The sequence below is a fragment of the Meleagris gallopavo genome, chromosome 19, assembly GCF_905368555.1.
Source record: "Meleagris gallopavo chromosome 19, MGAL_WU_HG_1.1, whole genome shotgun sequence".
NCBI lineage: Eukaryota > Metazoa > Chordata > Aves > Galliformes > Phasianidae > Meleagris > Meleagris gallopavo.
Window position 1 is genome coordinate 2,176,419 of NC_139422.1, and position 19,208 is coordinate 2,195,626.

General features: G+C 45.1%; 1 protein-coding gene across 1 annotated transcript in view; it reads left to right on the forward strand.

Moving 5' to 3' along the window:
* LOC100539318 (voltage-dependent N-type calcium channel subunit alpha-1B) overlaps window positions 1-19,208 on the forward strand; it is a 95,961-nt gene that overhangs the window by 50,511 nt on the left and 26,242 nt on the right. The window contains exons 17-21 of the mRNA XM_031556159.2: window positions 7,921-8,037; window positions 9,979-10,044; window positions 10,660-10,751; window positions 12,112-12,262; window positions 15,493-15,620. Coding sequence (XP_031412019.2) covers window positions 7,921-8,037; window positions 9,979-10,044; window positions 10,660-10,751; window positions 12,112-12,262; window positions 15,493-15,620 — 554 coding nt within the window. The remainder of the gene's footprint in view (window positions 1-7,920; window positions 8,038-9,978; window positions 10,045-10,659; window positions 10,752-12,111; window positions 12,263-15,492; window positions 15,621-19,208) is intronic.

The window sequence follows — 19,208 nt, forward strand, 5'->3', positions numbered from 1 at the left end:
CCATGTCCTCAGTCTCCCTGCTCATGAGTCCTGGAGATTACATTAAGTGCACAAACTTGCCATTAAATTCTAGAGGATTTTTCCATAAGGGCAGCAGATAACTGACCAAAGCTTTGGCAATCTGATGTTATCCAATTTAAAAATGTGCTCCTTTTCTCTCCCAATGCATGTTTTAGTTGATGATGCTATATCTGTATGTAATGGATTTGAATTTTACCATACTTTTTTCTTCTCAGTTCCTGAGATTTGCTTATAGACCTGTTTTGTGTGTGCTAAGTACTATGGTCCCCAGGCTTCTTTACAGGACATTCAGCTGGTGCTGAAGACCATATTACTGTTTCTGACAAAAGATATTATTATCTAACAACACTGGTACAGAAAAGATAGGAAAAATGAAGCTTTTTGCTCCCTTCACAAATGGTATTCATTTAACAGTTGACAAATATCATAAACTTTTGCATTACCTTTTGTTCTTAGTGCACAGGGTAGAATCATTTAGATCAAGCCACCTCTGAGAGCTTGGAAGATTTGCAGTGCTGTGGGCAGGCATTGAATGCCTGCCTTCATTCTTTCTGCAGTGGAACATGCTCTGATGGGACCCAAACCTTTGCTTTGGTTTGAAAATCTTGCACATCAGCCACAGAGATTAACATTTCCTTTCAAACCATCTTTTGGCTGATGTTACCAGGAGGGAAGAGCTCAATGAACTTGAGCCTATGGTCTCAGAACTTGGTAAATGCTCCTTTGGGAAGAGAAGGAATAAGAATTAGTGCATAGAAGTTCCCTATCTTCTCCTGGTCTTCAGGCTGGAGGGTAAATGTGCTCCCAAATCCCCGTGTGGGGGTCACTGATGCAGTAGTCTTGGTGGTGCTGGAACAGTTGCATCATCTTCTGCTCTGGTTTCTCTGGTTTTCAGCATCAAGGATTGCAGCGATTCAGGAATGCCTCTGAAGAGGAGTAGGAATTATCTCTAAAACAGCAAAATCCAATAGAGTTAGGCTCGCCAGCATCTATACACTTTTCTCTTATCCTCCCACGTGATAATTGAGAGTCTTGGTGTGAATCATTATGTCCACCAAGCCAGCCTTGGGGAGGACTACATGATGGAGTTCACCAGAGCATCCAACATGAAGCTGTTCACAAACATCTTTCATATAAACCCTACTGCCTTTCCAGCCCCTTACCTCTCAGTGCTGCCTCTCAGTCCACAGACTAATTAGAGCTCTGCTCTCTCTATATCTTCCCTTTCTTCAGCATTTCTGCACAGCCAACGTGCCTCCTGCCCACATGCCTCCCCCCGCAGAGTACCTGGAGGTCCCCCTGCCTTCTTGCTAGACTTATTTCTCAAAACTTCTTCATATGGTGCTTCTCTGATCTCTCTCCAGCCCATGCTTGTCTGCAGCAGCACACCCACCTGCACTGAATAACAGCTGTAGCCACCAGTGTGCTATTTTTTAAGCTGTGTGCATCCATCTCTGAGCCTCAGCCAGGGCAATGGGCTGGGAGTTCAAATGCATCGTGAGCAGCGTACTGAAGAGGTATGAGGAAGGAACTTATTTAGCTTGAAGGTGACATTGAAGCGTTGAATTGCTGCTGAACTATTCAAGTGAGAACTTGCAACAGTGCCCCAAAGATTAGGTTCATAACACAACTGTTAATGGCAGCAAATAATTGCAGCTTTCAGGCTGCCTCATCCAGGGGCACATACTGTAGGTAGAACTATATCAGCCCCTCCAGTGCCACCCTTCCTCCCTCCCGCAGGCCCAAGGACGCTGATGGGACCCAGTCTGGAAGATGAACGGAAAGATAAAGCAGTGCTGCTCTGGTCCCACAGTAATTAACAGGATGTGCAGCTCTAAGCTATGGCACTTTGGGAAGCTCAAGGTGTCCCAGAGCTGCCTGGGAAGCACAAGCACAATTTTTTGCTGCTTGGAAATACAGCAGCTCTGCACTGTGTCCCAGAGCTGAGAGTTACCAGAGTGATCAGGTCTTCACTGGCCATGACCCAGAGCCACCACAAGATGCTCTCTTCTCTCTTTGCCTGATGGGCGGCCATGCAGGTATTTGGGTGGCAGGTAGCCCTGCCCCATGTGTTCACCCTGCAGTTGTCCGTTTACATCTCAAGGTTTCTCAGACTGAGAGAAGCCCAGGTGATGGTCAGAACGTTGACATGGGTTACGTGGATCCATTCCCAAAATAAACAGCACTTCCCCATCCTTGTGGCGAATCCACAGAATGGTTTGGATTGGAAGAGACCTCTGGAGATCATCTAGTCCAACCTCCTTGCCATGGACAGGAACATCTTTCACTTGATTTTGACGTCAGGCTAGCAAATAGATGCAGGAGCACCGATTTTCTACATGGTGATCTATATTTTTCCAACTGTAAGAGTCCTCTGAAGCAACTAACCCTGCTCACCTGGGCGGTCTCACCTTGAGAGATTTGGCTTCCACCAGCCTTGCTACGTCGGTACTTTGATCCACTGAAAACTAAAGATAAAAGGAAAAGAAATGTATTGACTAATTGCTTTGTTTTACTTTGGTAACCGTGTCATACGTAATTTACTTTGTGAATGCAGTGGAATATACATATCTATTTTTTATTTCCTTAGGCAAAAACATGCATGTCAGTTTTTTAACCCTCTCAGTAACTGAAGTAAAACAGCAAAGAGGTGGCATTAAGGAGAAGCTATCCTTGTGGCCACAGCTGGCCCCAGGAAGCCCAATGGGTGTATGGCAAACTGACATCTATTTCTGTGCCTGGAAATACAAAAAGCGTCGTGAGAAGTGTTTGTGAATTGTCTCCCAATTTGCATTACAGAAAGAAATGCAAATAACGACTGCACTGTCTGTGTTACCTTTAGGATCTCAGAACCTCTTTTGGTTTGAAGCATTCTTTAATTTATATAATTGCCATAAAAATAACACCCCCAAAAGCCCGACAGTTTTTTTCCAGTGAAATTTTCAGAGTTTCCTTTTTTGCTTGTCCTGATTACTCATTTTCTCTTTTGTTTCCTGTTTTGTTCTTTATTTTCCTTATCTACCTGCTGAATCACGCCATCCAATCAACATACAATGCGAAAACCATGTCTCCGTCTGTATGTTGTGCACCTGCTGCTCAAAAAAAAATAATAATTTGTAAATAATCTTGCCAATATCCATCCATGAAAACATCACATATAGGACACGGTTGGTTTCATTGAATTTAAACAATTATTTAAATTCTCTGCTTTTATTTTCTCTCGTTTTTCTTTGATTTAATTTGTTTTGATGAGATTTCCGATTGCACTGGTGAAAAAGCCTCACTGCAGCGTGCCTCAAAACTGGCTTCTGTTCTGCATCTTCTTCCCCTTGGCTAATTGGTGACGTGAGGCAAATGCAGTTACCAATAGCCCGTTCTCTCTGTTTGTTACACCCAACACTGATAAAGGGGAGACTTCCACTTGCTTTATTCTCATGGAAAATCAAATGAGGGTGAGAGGAAAGGATGCTTCTGGATGGCCTGGGTGGGAAACCCTTCCATTTGTAAACAACGGCACCAAATTCAGTTCTCAGAAGCTGTTACTATTTTCCTTTTGGACGAGATGCATTGAGCAGAATGTCAGAGAGGACGGCCTTGCAGGTATTTCTAAGCCTGTGGTTATTGCAAGGCACAAAAAAAGAAAATTATTAAAGCCGTTACAGAATTGCTTCTCCCAAATCAAGAGAAGCTGTGGGAAAGATTGTTTTTTATTCGACTTTGAAAACTCTGTAATACTGGCATGTAGAAGCACGGTGCCACCGCAGGGACACTGAGTCCCTGGGTGCAGAAGCAAACATCTCATGTGAACTGCAGAAGCCGCCCTGTGAATGTGGCTGAGAAGTACTGGGCACCAGATCCCATTAGGAATTACAGTGCCAGATTCCAGAGGTGTCTTTGGAAATAGGAGGCTTTTTGTTTGGAAATATTCTCAAAAATAATATTATTCTATTGTTAATTATCTTGGCCACGATTAAGAATAACATAAATGAGGCCAAAAACTCTTGGTTGCCTTGCAGCAGCTCTCAGATCTACTTTAACTTACATCTGGTCTTTCTGTTGCACATTTGCTGCTCACAAACCAATGAGTGTGAGTCTTTCTGATAACTTGCAGCCAGCCTCTGTGCTTGTTTAAGAGAGGTTCCAGGAGGAAACTTTCTGCTTGTGAACAGCAAACACAGATACAATGCTATGTAAGTTGCACTGTACCATGGGCTGGAACCATTGCTGATATGTGGGAGCTGCAAGAACAGCTCTAGGAGATTAAACTTCGGCTCCCTTGGCCCAAGCAGCACTGAGAACTGCTCTGACGTCAGCTTGCTCACGTGATAATATACTAGAAAAATCAACTTGCCTCCATTTCTCCAAATTTTGGCCCTGTTGATGTTGGTGTTGCAAATTAAAGATTTAAACGTTCATCCTGCAGTCATTAGATTGCAGCTCTGTGGTCGTGTGCCCAGGTCCAGGCTCCTTCCATCGCTTGGTGTCCAAGGCACAGGTTCCATTTTTGGAGTGCTGAGCTGCTGCTGTTCCTTAGCAGCACAGATTAATTCTTGCAGCCGTGTGAGAACTGCCAAATTTTCCTGAGTTCTTGGGCTGATTGGATTCCCCCTTTCCATGCCTCTGTGGTGGCTTGGCCACTTTGGGTGAGCTTCTTGTTCTGCTGACAGAAAAATGAGGATCCATGATGTTGTTTTGTGTCCCTCAGCTGGGCAGCCATACATGTAGGGATGACCAGCCCAGCTTCTGCTGACTTTATTGCTGTGGGGCAGCGTTGAGAAACCCCTCTGCAAAATCCTCCAGCTGTAACAAGACAAACTCATTCCCACCTCAGGTTTAAAAACCCAAAAGAATAAATCCACTGAGGTGATGCTTCGCTGCAGAGCTCCTTCTGCATTTCTCTGGACAGCAAGCACAGAGCCAGTATCAAGGAGAAAAGCAATCAAGTACTGGAGATGCTGGAGAAATAGATCCAGGCAATGGCTGTACACCCTGCCCAGCATGTTTTTTTCTGCTTTTTGCTATGGAAAACAGCCTAAGAAAGGATAAAGGAGCTGTCTGCACGTGGCTGGGCAGCAGTCAAGGCTAGTTATGTCCCTATGATGGCTCTTCTCCCCACTCTCTCCTCTTCTCCTGCTTTCAGTGAGCTCTGGGGAGGCATTGCAGACCCACGTGGGTCTCTTGATGCCCTCTGTACCAGCGCCCCATCCACCCCCTCTTTTGGGGTAATAGCAACAGGCCAGAAGGAAATGTATTTCTAGCACAGTTGGCTGGTCCTCAGATGGATCACAGAATCATTGAACAGTGATGCCTCACGTGAGCACCCAGTGGCCTTTAACATCTGTGCAACAGAAACACAAACAAAACTCTGGAAAGACAGCCCCTGGGGATCCAGAAGACAATCATGTGTGTGCCACGTGCTGCACAGGGGTAGCCAAACGGGCGGAGAATCCATGCAAAACACTGCTGTCCACGAGAAATATCGCAATGTGGAGTTTCCCCTTTAACTGCATGCCATTCTGATAGTGCCTGGAGGGCTGAGCAGCCCAAGGATGGGTTTTCTATGCGGTGTGCTGAGGGTTACATGTGAAGCCCTCCTGCCTGTCACAGGCGTGTGTGATTTTGCCTCTTTGCAAGTTCTGTGCACACGAGTGATGCTGGATTTTCCTGGGTTGCAAAGGTTTCCCTGTGGAGCTGAAGCTTTCATTGCTCTTTAGAAAATGGCAGTGGTTGAATCAAAAAGGGAAGATTTGAAGCTGGGAAAAAAAAAAAGCAGTGGAAATCTGTGGACGTGCATAGACAGTTTTGAAGCCCCCATTTTTACTGCTCGTACAAAAACTGTCATGTAGAAAGTGTCAAGTGGCACAGGGATGTCCTGCGTGAAGTGTGGCCAAAGCAGGCGTGGGGCATCATGCTAATCATGATAGGAGATTAGAGCAAAATCTGAGCAGAGTAAAGGTTTGATGCTAACCTGTATTAATGTGGGAAGAAGGAAGAAAGGCAGCAACACACAGAGAGCCAGATCCTGCAGATGCTGCCTGTGTGCATGCTCCTTGGAGGAGCCTTAGACTTGTGATGGGGAAAATCAGGCTCCGGTGATGCTCTATGATTTGCCTGACTTGAAATAGTGCCACGAATGGGATCACATAAGGCCTGAGGCATTTCCTGCAGGTGGGGACAATTCCTGGGATTGCAGTGGGCTCTGGGTTAAGCCTTAGCCCTGATCTGAATGCACCCCATCAGGACAGTAAGGACCAGGCTGCTGGTGGCATCTCAGTCACGCAGCCATGCTCTGTCCCTGGCTCAGTACAGCCCTTACCCAAGGTGAGTTCAACCAGTGTGTTGTGAAGGGACTGTAACCAATGCAATAAAAATAAAACAGATGCTGATGCTAAGAGACAGGTGTTGAATTTTAGCACCTGTTCTACCGACCTTGACCAACCCAGGGGAATCCTTGCTTGTGTTTTGCCTGCCAGAGCTGCTTTCTGTTGCTGACTTGAATGAGCTCGGTGTTGTCTGCTCTTTCATGGAACATACCTGTGATTTACTCTTTTCTCTTTATTTGAGGATTAAGTCTGATATATGGTCTGTGCCTAACTCTGAGCTGCTTGCCTTTTTAACATGAGAGAAACCAAGTGCATGCATGATTTCTTGAACTCTTCGATGGGATTGGTGGAATGCAGTGCTAATGGCCCAAAAACTGAGCTGGCATTTAAATAAATGAATAGATCCAACAAGCCCCCCCTCAAATTCAGCGTGAGCTCTGTCACCAAATGAGCAAGAAATGTGGGTCACTTTAATATGACTGGGTGTCTCCTGGTAAAATGATGATATGAGAGAAAGACTGGCTTTGCTCATCTTTACCAATAAGAGCTCTTATGATGGTATCTTCCCCTCCACTGCTTGACAGTTGAAAGCGAGCTGTTTTCTCTCTTTAGTTAACTCAATCAAATAAGCGGCTGTGATCAGAGATTCACAAACAAGTGAATTGGAATAGGTACAGAATGCGGGGATATTTTTCATCTCCTTAAAACAGGAGGGCAAGAGGGATCTGGCTTTTGCATGTTTTGTTTTGGAAAGAACCCTCTCTAGATTAGCTCGCTGGGGCAAGCAACCTCTTTTCCATAAAGGAAAGAAAAGATGGGGGTGTGGGGTGGGGAGAATCACACAAAACGCATGGAAATCAGACCCCATCTCCAGCAGTTCTTTGATCCACCAGTGAAAGCACACTTAATAATAATGAGAAAATCAGCAGGCTCCTAAGGCACCTGCCTGCTGCTGTATGCTCGACCTCCCCAACCAATTTGCTACCAGTGATCCATCTTCCAAACTCTTTCTGGTGCCATTTCTCCTTGATGAGCCTGTCCAGTCACAAGTTGGATATAAATACTTTAAATCTCCAGGTTAGAAAACATCCCTATTTTTCAAGGATGCTTTAATCTTCACTGGACAATGCCTTTCTCTATTATAGTTGAGGCTACATGCGCAGTCTGTCGCAGCTGTCTTGGTTGAAGTTCAATTCATGGTAGAAAAGCAAGCTGACCAAGACTTCAGTCTCATTCTTTACAAAATGATAATATGGCACCATTACCTCTCCCTGAGTCTTTAGGGGAGAAAATCTGCCTTACTCAAAGAAAACAGGACATCCATGGACAGCGTGAAAGGGCCATTTTCTTTTCTGTCACTGACCCAGGATAGAGGGGAGGGCTCTTGTGGAGAGGGATTTTCTCATACTTGCTGCATGTGGAGTGATCTGCACTGACGAATGTTTCTTTTGGAAGGTTTTCTGGTGGCCGATTTGCTGCTTAGATCGTGAAGCTGGTAATTTTAATTTCTTTTTTGCGGGCTGTGGTTTCTCATCGCGTTAATTTCTGAAGGACACAAAACCTTTACTTTCCACAGGACAACTTCATCAACCTCAGCTTCCTGCGGCTCTTCAGGGCAGCAAGACTTATCAAACTCCTTCGCCAGGGTTACACTATCCGCATCTTGCTCTGGACGTTTGTGCAGTCATTTAAGGTGAGTGTTGGGCCAGTGGGAGACGGGGAGAAGGCACGTGAGATGCTCTGCACTTCTCCAGCATCAGCCTTTGAGTGTCAAAGAGCTCCCTGCTTCTCTCTGTCTCCTCAGTGCAATTGCAGTAATGCTCGTTTTGCACAAACACTGGTGTGCAAAGCTTAGGTTGTCCTTGAGACCGCCACAAAATGCTCATGGCAAAGCCTTCTCTTGTTTTAGCATGAAGAAAATGCAGGGTGACTACTGAGGGCCCTCATGCCTGCTATTTGCATGCAGCAAGTGCCAGGTTTAAGTTAATTTGTCTGACCTCACTGTTGTGCAGGATAAGGGATGTGCTCAGTGAGCAGAGGTGTGGTAACATGTTAAACCAGAGTAATTTGTCCACGTGTCTCAGTTTTGGTGGAGCTGAATAGAAGAGAAACCCAAGCTGTTGCTATTACCAAAATTCACTCCGTGCTGGAGCTGGTTGGAAGGAAGTTTCTCTTAGAACTTTTAAACCTTAGAGGCAAAAGTTTTAAGAGGGCAAAAATGGGAACATAGAAATTGCTTCTTTCCACAAGTGGCCTGGAGAAGAACTAGGTGCATCCATGCTGTTATCCCACAGCCAGGATCAGAGAGAGTTCTATATTACACTTTTCTGCCCATGAGAGACCCCAGAGAGCCAACTGGTGCTCTCACATGCAGTTTCTACATTACACTTTCACCCATCAAATAACTTATGGGAAGGGGCTGGGATGTGAGTATGCTGTGCCTTAAAGGATACAAGCAATGAGATTTGTTAGGTCACGTTTTCCTTAAGTGCAGAGGAGGTAACAAGTCTGCTGCTCTCATCTTGTAACTAATGAGGTCTGCTGCAGCCAAGAACCTCCACCAAAGGCTGAGATGTGGGGTCAGTGGATATGAAATGTTCCCACCCAGGACGGTGTTCTTGGACTGTATAATTCTGGGTGGATTAGACAGAGGGAGCTCAGCCAAGTCTCAGTCTCTGAGTAGTTTGGGCAGCTTGTATCCTTAGTACATTGGTAATGATTCAAAACCAAAGTATGTTGTTCTAGACGTGCCTTTTACTAACAAACTGCACATGGTATAACCTGCAGTCCTGCTCTGCTCCTCTGCAAACAGAGAGCCAAAGAGGGGAACGTGAACCTGATGTCTCCCAAAGGCTGGGACTGCAGCACCTGGGCTGGTGGTGTTGGTCTGATGGGCCACAGCGGTCTGTCTGTCTGCAGTGGGATCTGTCTGCCCATCCTTTGTCCACTCTCTAAGCTGCACTCTCATCTTTGGTTCATGTGCAAAGGTTTCCAGCTGAGACCCATCAGTTCTGGGCCATGGGCTGTGTAACCCTTCCCCTGACTTCAGGCTTCCCATGGTAGCCCCAGGGCAGGGCTTTGCATCTTTGCAACTGTTGCTAGTTAAGAGATATTAATTACTTCTTCATCTAGCCTGAGTGCAAAGTAGCTGTTATTCCCAGCTCATGCGATATAATTATATTGCAGCACTCACTGATTTCTCATGAAAACTCAAAACCTTTTTACCCTCTTGGGGTGCAGTCTGCGCCGAATTCAGAGCAGGAACTTGTTCCTTGGCTATATGTGTTTTCTCATACTAAATTTATAGCAAGGTCATTAAAAATTAAGGTTTGTCCCCGTGCAATTCTGCATAGGAAGCACCAGTGCCTGCTGATAGCCACAGTGCCTGCTGCAGAGCTTCTTACTGTGTTTTCCCTGGTTACTGCTTATCTGCCTGCAAGAATGCGTACAGAGCTCTTGGAAAACACAGCCTGGTTTGTAATTGATGAATACCTTCTTCCAGGATTGTTCCAATTCTTTTCCCAGCTCCTTTACCTGAAGGACAAATGCTACAGAGCACAGTGCTGCCCAGGAATTAAATGCCACTGGCTAATACAGGTTTACTGATGTTAACACTTTCTTCTCCTTTCCACAGGCCTTGCCTTATGTGTGTCTTCTCATTGCAATGCTCTTCTTCATCTATGCCATTATTGGCATGCAGGTAAAATTTTGACTTTAATACTGTCTGCAAGTAGCCTGGTTTTGTCCCATGGGAACAGGGTGTGCTGTCACCTCTGCAGCAGCATCAGTACCTGGCTTAGGATGAGGCAAACCAACACCTCCTGCCTGGTGACTGGGGAATTGGAAGAGCAAAAAGGGGCCACTTTTTTATGTTCTTACTGCCAAGTCTTGAACCTAGTGCCAATCCAGATGTGGGTGTAAAGTGGGAGAGCATGGGCTTGCAGACCTGGTCCTGCTCTGTAGGTACCTACTGATGGACGCCTCTGCAGGTGACAGCAGGGCACAAGGCTGTGCCCAATGAGCTCTTCAGGCACCACTCCCTCCCATGAGGGAGGAAGAGATGAGGAATTTTTCTTGGCCTGTGCTGGAGCTGTAAAGTGGTGTTGAAAAAGGTCAGCATGAAGATGAAGAACATTAATCTGATTTTTTTTCCACCATTTGATCTTCACAACACACTTCTAACTGCCTTGAAGGGGGGCAAAATGCTTTCCCTACCTTTTCTCCTAACTCCACTTGATCCACCTATGCTCATGACTCCCACGTGATTCTACAGCAGGCTGCATTTGCCCTGAACCCCTTCTGCTTTCTGCGGCAGGTATTTGGAAACATCGCACTAAATGACGAAACCTCCATCAATCGGCACAATAATTTCCGTACCTTCCTTCAAGCCTTGATGCTTCTGTTCAGGTAAGCAGATATCAAATACCACAGGGCTTGCAGGTGAGCAGCAAGTAAGCCTTTGTGTCTTGGTGCTGGTAATGATATCCTGCATAGGTCTGGGTTTGCATAATTTCTGTGAAGCCAAGTGGAAATGCAGTTCTCAGAATAGCTGCTCCAACCAAAACTCTGAATGCCACACAGTGGGATGGTGTGGGCAGAGGCAGCAGGACTATGATGGGAAGCAGGTTTCTGCACGAGGGAGTGAGGTTTAAGGACTAAATGCTGCTGATATCTTATGCTATACAAACCAGAGTGATCTAGGAGCTATTTCAGTTTGCACTGAGCACCAGATCATCCCAGAGCCCAGGAGAAAGGCTTATGGTCTGGCTCAATGTCCACATTTTTGCTATTACTGTGGGGTAAATAAGGATTCCTGAACCCAAGGCTCAGCCCAGGGTCTTTGCCCAATGCTGCTGCTCACTGGAATTCATTGTGTTTGGAAGTGGGTTCACATCTTATGTGATTGTAAGGGTATTTTTCAGATCTGAAGTCTCAGTGGCAAAATGAAAAGCTTTGCACCCACTTTGTGTAGCTGTGAGCAGCACTGCAACAGGCTAGGCTCTACATGAAGCTGTGGGGTGGCCCTAAAGGCACCTCTGAGCATGGCGCAGAAATTACTGGGGGAAAACCTGAGGTTATGTGAAAAGCTGACATCAGCAAACATGAGGATCCCCCCGCCTCTGATCCATGCATGTGTGTTGCTGGGTTTGGTTTCTTTTGAGGACGGACATTCCGGGCCTGCCAGTGTTTTCCTTTTGATTACTTTTTATCCCCACAGTAAAAGGGAGAAGTTAGGATTTATTTGGGGATACACCTATCTGCTATTTCAGCTTTCACACCCAAAATGGGAGAAGGGAAAGGATGGAGAAAACCTGGGAGGCCGGGCCCTGTGACCAATCAGACTTTCCCCGGTGCTTCTGCACCTTCTGACAAGAGAAATGAGGGATTCCAGTGGAGGAGGCTGTATTTGTTTCCCAGCATCTCAGCTGGGCTTGCAGCCAATGCTAGGACAGAAACATCAGGTGCTTCAGAAGGAGGCAATGCAAACTGCATCTATTCACATTTCCATGTTGCTACTGACTTGTTTAAATCAGTCTGATTTTATCCTCCCTGAAACCAACCTAGCTTGCCTTACCTGAGCCTGTTTGTTTTCCTTGACCTCCATGCATCAGATGGAATTATTCTCCTTTATTTCTCATGACAGCGGGTTGGCAGCTCGGACTCTTAATGCAAATATATCTCTCTCCACCTGGGCGCACCCCTCCTCCTAATTACCTTAGTTAATAGGTGGGGATGAGCTCACACCCTTCTGCCTATTTGTCCACAGGAGTGCCACAGGGGAGGCCTGGCATGAGATCATGCTGTCATGCCTGAGCAGCAGGGCATGCGACCCACTCTCTGGCCTCACCAAGAACGAATGCGGCAGCGACTTTGCCTACTTCTACTTCGTGTCATTCATCTTCCTCTGCTCCTTCCTGGTAAGCCAGTTCCTAAAAGGCAGATGCTGGGGAAGCTCCGAGCCATCCCCACCCTCTTGTTTCCTTCTTCCCCCTAATTGTGATTTATACAATGTTATGCGCCCGCTTTGCTAAAAACTATTTATCTTCCTGGTGCTAAAATCCTTTAATCCCCAAAGAGACCATTTAGTCATTAGTTTAAAGGGAAGCGTTATTTTTATCTTTCTTCCCACAGGGGATCTAATATTTGGAATTAAGCATTAATCTGTTTTGTCTTGATTTGTAACGTGGTCCTTTGAAGATGGGGATGGGAAGGGCAGGATGGGAATGGCCAAGATAACATTGGTTGAGAAGTGCTTGGAGCAGGCAGCTGACAGCACCATGCTTGCTTGATGGCATGTTTTGTTTTCTTTACCAAATACATGCATTTTCTTCTGACATAGTGTCAGAAGACCTTTAGATGTGAAGGTATGTGGAGCTTTTGTACTCTGTTTGTGCCCGTGGCTGTCATAAGGGGCTGGCTTTAAGATTTTAATTCATACCAATGTCTTTCTGATCACTTGTGTGCATAAAAAGCCTTCTGCTCTCAGGGTTTGGATCTTTCCTGTGCTGCTGGGACAGAGGAATAGAAAACCAGGGACAGGGACCCAATTAAACTTCAAGCAGCAAGAGATAAAAATCATGGCTCTGAAAAAGCCCCCAAAAGCTACCTGTCAAACTTGCTTTCAGTTTCATGCCTTGGCTTTAAAATATCAGATTTGATGCTTTGTGCAGCTAATCCCTGCTATCATCAGAAACCTTTACCCAGGAAAAAGAGGTACACGTGGCAGTTTGATGTCGTGTACAGATAGACAACTTCAATGGACCCTACTGAGATCCTTTGTCCAGCTGCTGTTGCCCCTCTGACATCCCAGGGATTATTTCTTCTGCATATATTAAAAAACGTGGAGCCCTGAAAGCTCCTGAAAGTTAATGCTCCGTTTACAGATTGTACTCTATACTTCAAAGCCTAAATCCTTCCTTGTACAAATCCTTCCCCAAAAGTCAGGTGTTCTCATTGGTATCTTCAAGAGTGTCATTGCTCCTAAACTTCTTTATTTCATAATAATCATAGCAATTAAAAAAAAAACCAAAAACACAGCTCTTCCTCTTTGGCTTCCATCAGCCCTTGAGATGCAGGCCTGAAGGCTGGGGCACATCTGTGTGAAATACAGCTTTGAATTCTGCTTTGCGTGAGCTCCTGGAACTCCCACTGAAACCTCATTTGCTGGCAGGGCAAGTGGGGGAGCCCAAAAAGATCCAGGCGAGGATGTCCAACTCCCAAACCAGGAGCTTCAATGCCAAGCAGCTGGACTGCTGCAACTAGGACTGGAGCTCATTTCTTAAAATGTGCTCAGCACTTCATTGCAAGGAGACATGTGGTTCCCCACAGGCGATTAAAGCATTTCAGAGCTGCAGCCCTGCCAAGAGGAAACGTTTTTATGGTTTGCCGGGTGTTGTTACGCCATGGATTTGGGGGGAAATTGGGTAATGTGTTTGCTTTTTGATATTGTTTCTAGCTCTTTGTGGATGTTCAGCTTGACATCATTTTACTCCTTTAAATTTATGCTGTAGAAAAGTATAAATTGACATTAAAAAATACAGAAACTTTAGAAGCAGCTTTATGCAAGTAAGGGAAAACTGTACTGAGCCACAGCTGGAGCTGGGAGCAATGCAAAAGGCTCAAGGGGTAAATTCACACAGGTTTTACTACCTATTGATTCTCTGGGGGTACTGTGATATGTGTGAGGTACTCGTAGCATTGCTGGTGTTTCCAGAGCTATTTTGGATGTCTCTGCATCAGCGTATGGATACAGTGATTTGTTATGGACTGTGCTTGTCTGCAGCAGTGAATTGTGCCCACTCCCATATTAAGACCTCTTCCACTTTCCAGATTGCTCAGGGATATGAAAACTACACGAGCCCCAAACTTCCACTGATTTTCTTTTAATGGCTGGCAGATGCTGATCAGCTGGGGATGGCCACCTTCAGCTCATCTTTGCTATTTGCTGCCCTGGAGCAGAGCAGCAGCACTCATAGCAGCAGGGACAAAAGGATGGAAATGTTCTTCGTGCCCATCAGGACTTTAACTGACACAGGAGCATCTATTTCCATCCTCCCTCCTGCTCTTCCATCCCGCCAGCTGTGGCTTGATTTTTTTCCTATTGAAATCCTTGTGTCTGTTCCTCTGGCTTTAATAAGAGGAAGCTCTTAATATACTAAAAGCATTTTCTGGGTTCTGTTAGCAGCCATGAGGGAGAGGAGCCTATTGTCCTACCCTTGTCTTTCAGGGGAGCTGTAAAGGTTTGAATTGTTACAAGCCTAAAATAGGATATTCAGGCTTTTCTTCCAGCTATTTTGTCTTGATTTGCTTTGATATCAAGGTGCTGGAAGAGCTAGCACAATCCAGTTGGTGAAGCAGCGACAGCTGGACTGTTCCACCAGTCTGTGGTCATGCTGTAGAACCTCACTGGTGATAGACATGCTGTCAAACTCTCCATGGTCAAGAGCCATGCAGACTTGCTGCACACCGTGGAGCTGGAACTGACTTGCAGAGGGCAAGGAAGACAGCAGGGGCCCAGGAACCCAGTCCTGGCTTTGCCAGGTTCATTCTGAAGGGTGTGTGAGGTTTTTGGTCTCTTTCAGGTTGTCAGCAACACTTTGTGGGGATGTGCTGGGTGGAGCTGCGTGGTTTGGGCTGATACCCAGAAAGAAGTGGCCCTACTCTGAGAATGGGAAAATCGGGTGCCTTGCTGTGCACCTGTAAGAAGGAAAGAAACGTTGCTCATCACAGTATTTTTTCTCCATGTGTTAAAATCCACACAATTTCAGAGGTTCTCTGCTCAAGGTCCTATAAGCAGCCAATCTGCTGCCTTTACAGTGGCCTCCTGCAAGCTTAAATCTTTCTGGGGTGAGGCTGTGGTGGGGGTTTCAGGTGGGGATGGGGCTGACAACCCCAGCAAGAACTTGGAAGTCCTGAGGGTACCTCTCACCTCCCCATCTACCTGCTGCACTTGGCTCTTGCAGTGAGGGGGACAGGGCAGGGCTGCTACCCTGAAAGCAGAAAGCAGCTCCTGGGAGAGATGTAGACAATTCCTGGTCAACAACCACGGTGTTGGAATCACGTATCTTGCTAAGAAATTCATAACCCTCTTAACCTTCCTGCTTTTATTTCTATTCTGCCTAACTTTGTAACTGCTGCTTCTCTGCAGATGTTGAACCTATTTGTGGCTGTAATCATGGACAACTTTGAATACTTGACAAGAGACTCCTCCATCCTTGGGCCCCATCATTTGGATGAGTTTGTTCGTGTCTGGGCTGAATACGACCCAGCTGCCTGGTATGTATGCTCTTATGCTTGCATGTGAAGAAAAGGATTTATGTTGCAGATAGGTATCATATTTATGCACACAGCCTGTTCTGAATGTGAATGCAACTCCAGAAAGAAAAACGTGTAAAAATTGAAGTAATGTTTGAGGTAAATGATCCATTTTACATTCACTATGTATTGGAGTTGAATTAATCTGATGTCATTACATGAGAATTTCCATTCGGTACACATGAGATAGACATAAACCAACAACTCAGTAAAGCCAAACACAACCACTGTCACCCCATGCACACATGAGGCCAAAAAATAATAGGATAAATTCGAGTAACCTTGGCCAAATGGCCAAGCAAAAAAGATGTTTAGCTTTTCCAAAAGCAGCTTTGATTGCCTTTGGTTCCTGCATCTCAGGCCAAAGATAAGCTAAGCGTGCTGCCATTGGCAGTTTTTCTTGAGTTGTGAAGCTAAGCCTCACTGCTCCTTAATCAGGCAGCATTCCTATCCTAGCTGAGAAGGACGTGAGCAGCTTCACAAATCCTGTGAGACATGGGGTCACACACAAAACCTTCAGGTTTTCAAGATGCTCTCTCTCCTTTGAAAGGAGATGACAAATTCCACTGCTTGGCTTCTGCTAATACAGTACTGTGGGCCCAGAATGGATCTTTTGCTTTCAGGCACCTGTAAGACAGCAGGGCGTGATGCAAAGCCTGTTAACATGAGGGTGCTGTTGCTGAAAATAGGATTTTTAAATGGACATTTCTCATATAACCCTGTATTTTGATGTTGGAAGCCTCCTTTTGATGACAGCATAACCGTAGAGGGAGATTTTGTTCTTATAAATAATATTTAAGTTTGGGGCATGCAGTTGAAATCTAAGACACGTGAAATAATAATAAGAAAATGCAGTAAGCCTGGCTTTGAAAACATTTGAGGTCTCAGTGAGCCTGTGATTGAAATGTTCCTGATATGTGATCATGGTAAAGCAGAAAATGCTTTTCTCTCAACTTGATGAGGGAGTATTTGGTTTTACTGTTTTGTCTTTGCTTTTTCCCACTCTAAGACAACAGCTGGGAAAGCCAAACCCCTTCGCTGGCAGCACAGCCCCTCAGGAGCAGCTCTGTGCTGTGGCAGACCCAGGAACCATTGCTGCAGCCTTTTGAGGGATTGAGAAATACAGAGAAATAATTTGGACTGGGGATCACTTCTAAAGCAAGACTGACTTGTATATTTTGTGTTTCCCTTTGTCTGTATAAAGCCACTGCACAACAGTGCTGGTGACTGTCGCTGTTATTTCAAGATACATTTCGAGTTACAGGTCACAACAGGTTCCTCAGCAATCTGCAGCTTGGGCATTTGCCTGCTGAGAAGCTTTTTTTTCCAAGCCCTGCTAATTTTGTTTCCATCTTCCTCCCCACAAGTTACACTGCAGAGAATCCCCTCCGCATGTGCACGGAAGCTGCCTGCAGCTCTTAAAACCTTTCCACTTCTTCGTTTCTCTTCAGTGGAGACAGATGCAGGCAGGGTTGTATAATCAGGATCTGAAAGTCCCTGCTAGGATGCAATTAAACTGCTTGAAAATCTCACTAAAATTGATTTAGACTAACTTTAAGTGTAAACCTACCCAAAATGACCTGTGATTTTTAACGAGCTCCAAGCCATCTATACAACAAGCCTGCATGTATGTGGCACAACACATACTAGAAGGCTGTAATCTCTAAGCAGATTTTCCTTACCACAAGGAAAGGAAAGGCTCTGTAATACAGACATGTCCTTTGTGGCTATTTGGCAGGGAGTAAATAACTATTTTTCTTTTGCAAATCCAATCCTATCTCTTACAACTCGGAAATCTCAGTGAGACTGAGAAGTTGGGTCTGCCACTTTTCTACTTAAAAACAACCTGATTGTCATCCATGGGAGAAGTCACTCACCGTGAGGGGAAATAATAAGTACCAGTGTAGTTTTTATCCATGTTTATGTGTTCAGGAGCTTTCCACCCATGAAAGTTTAAAGATTTTCTTGCACTGTTAACTCTGAGCACAGAGGTTATCTTTCATGGAGCATTCACCCATTCGTTTCTAGAGCTGTTAACACAAAATACACCATAAATAAAGATCCTAATTCTGATTTTCCCTAATCTTGCCCTCATTTTGCTCTGGTGTGAAGCTATTGATGTTGGCAGAGCAACTAGGGACAGAAGTGCAAAGCAGGGGAAGCTGAGGCGTGGTACTCAAGCCTTGGTCCCAAAACACGTGCATGTTCTGCATTTTCCATGTGTGAATCATTCCACTGAAATCATTTATGTTTTCACAGTGGGGCTAACATTTCCACAACGTAAGAGCAATCTCAAATCCATTTCTAGTTTAAGGCCAGAGCAAATCTTTTGAACGTTTGGGCTGAACTCCATTGTGGCCTTGGACATTGTGTCTCCCAGTGGTGATCCAAGGATGGAGCTGAACAAACTGTCCCGTAAGGCATTGCTCCCAGCAGGACAAAGCACCCACTTTTCAGCTGAAGATGCAGGGCTGTTGAGAATCCATTCTCTGTTTGTTCTCTTAGTTGGTCAAACTCGCTGAAAGAAAGCTTCCAACCAATTTTTCAACTCCCAGTATATTGTATCTGCAGAGGAATGATAAATAATGACCATAGTACAATTTGCATGAAGGAAGAGTCCCAGGCTGTTAGCTTTTGCTTCCATCTTTGACTGTTTCATGCCTTCTCTCACAGTCTCCCCCTTGGCTGTCCCATGCAAAAGGAAATGATGGTGTTTGCCCACCTTCTGTAGCTTGAGACCCTTGATGAAAGATGCTGGCTGGCAAACAAGTACAAATGTTGTTATGTTTTTGTTGCGTAGGCAGCATTTTCAACATAGGCTTACCTGTGTGTGTATTGACGTACCTATTTCTGATGTCAGAAACCACTGGCTTTGTTATAACCTCCAACTTTCTTTAAAATTTTCCTGGAAAAATATATTCCAACGGAAGTTAAAAAGTGCAGCTAGCAGCTGTTGTGAATGTGTGTGGCACTCAGGAGGGGTAAGTGTGGCTAAAGTGTTGGGTTTAGGGGTAGCAGAGACCTCAGGCATCACAGAAAAGGAGAGAGCGGGAGAGCAAACGCACACAAGGTTCTGAGGCTGCGAGTTAACCAGGATAGAGCTGAACTGAAGGGTGAGCTGAGAAAGAAAATTTCCTTTACATCCAAGATATATAAAGTGAGAATTGCCTCCCTTATGCCCTACTCCCCAGTGCACAAACCTTAGAGCTATTGGGAGTGTTGGTCAGCCTTCCCATTCCTTATTCCTGGATGCTGGATAAGGGACAACCAAGGAGGAGTCCCACTGACTCATGGAGAAAGCAGGGAAATGCTCCTGTGCATTTGCTACACGCTGATTTGGCAAAGCCCTTCTAAAATTGGGGTTTGACTTGACTCAGTTCAACCAACATACATTTTGTAACTATGATTAGGCCTGCAGCCAAGACATACACAGCCCTATTTGATCTGTTTCTAAATTAATAGTTTTGAGTTGATTGTGAAGGTTTTGAATAGACCTTAATTTTTCACATCCAAAAAAGCAGTAATATTGAAGGAGCATTTCCAAAATAT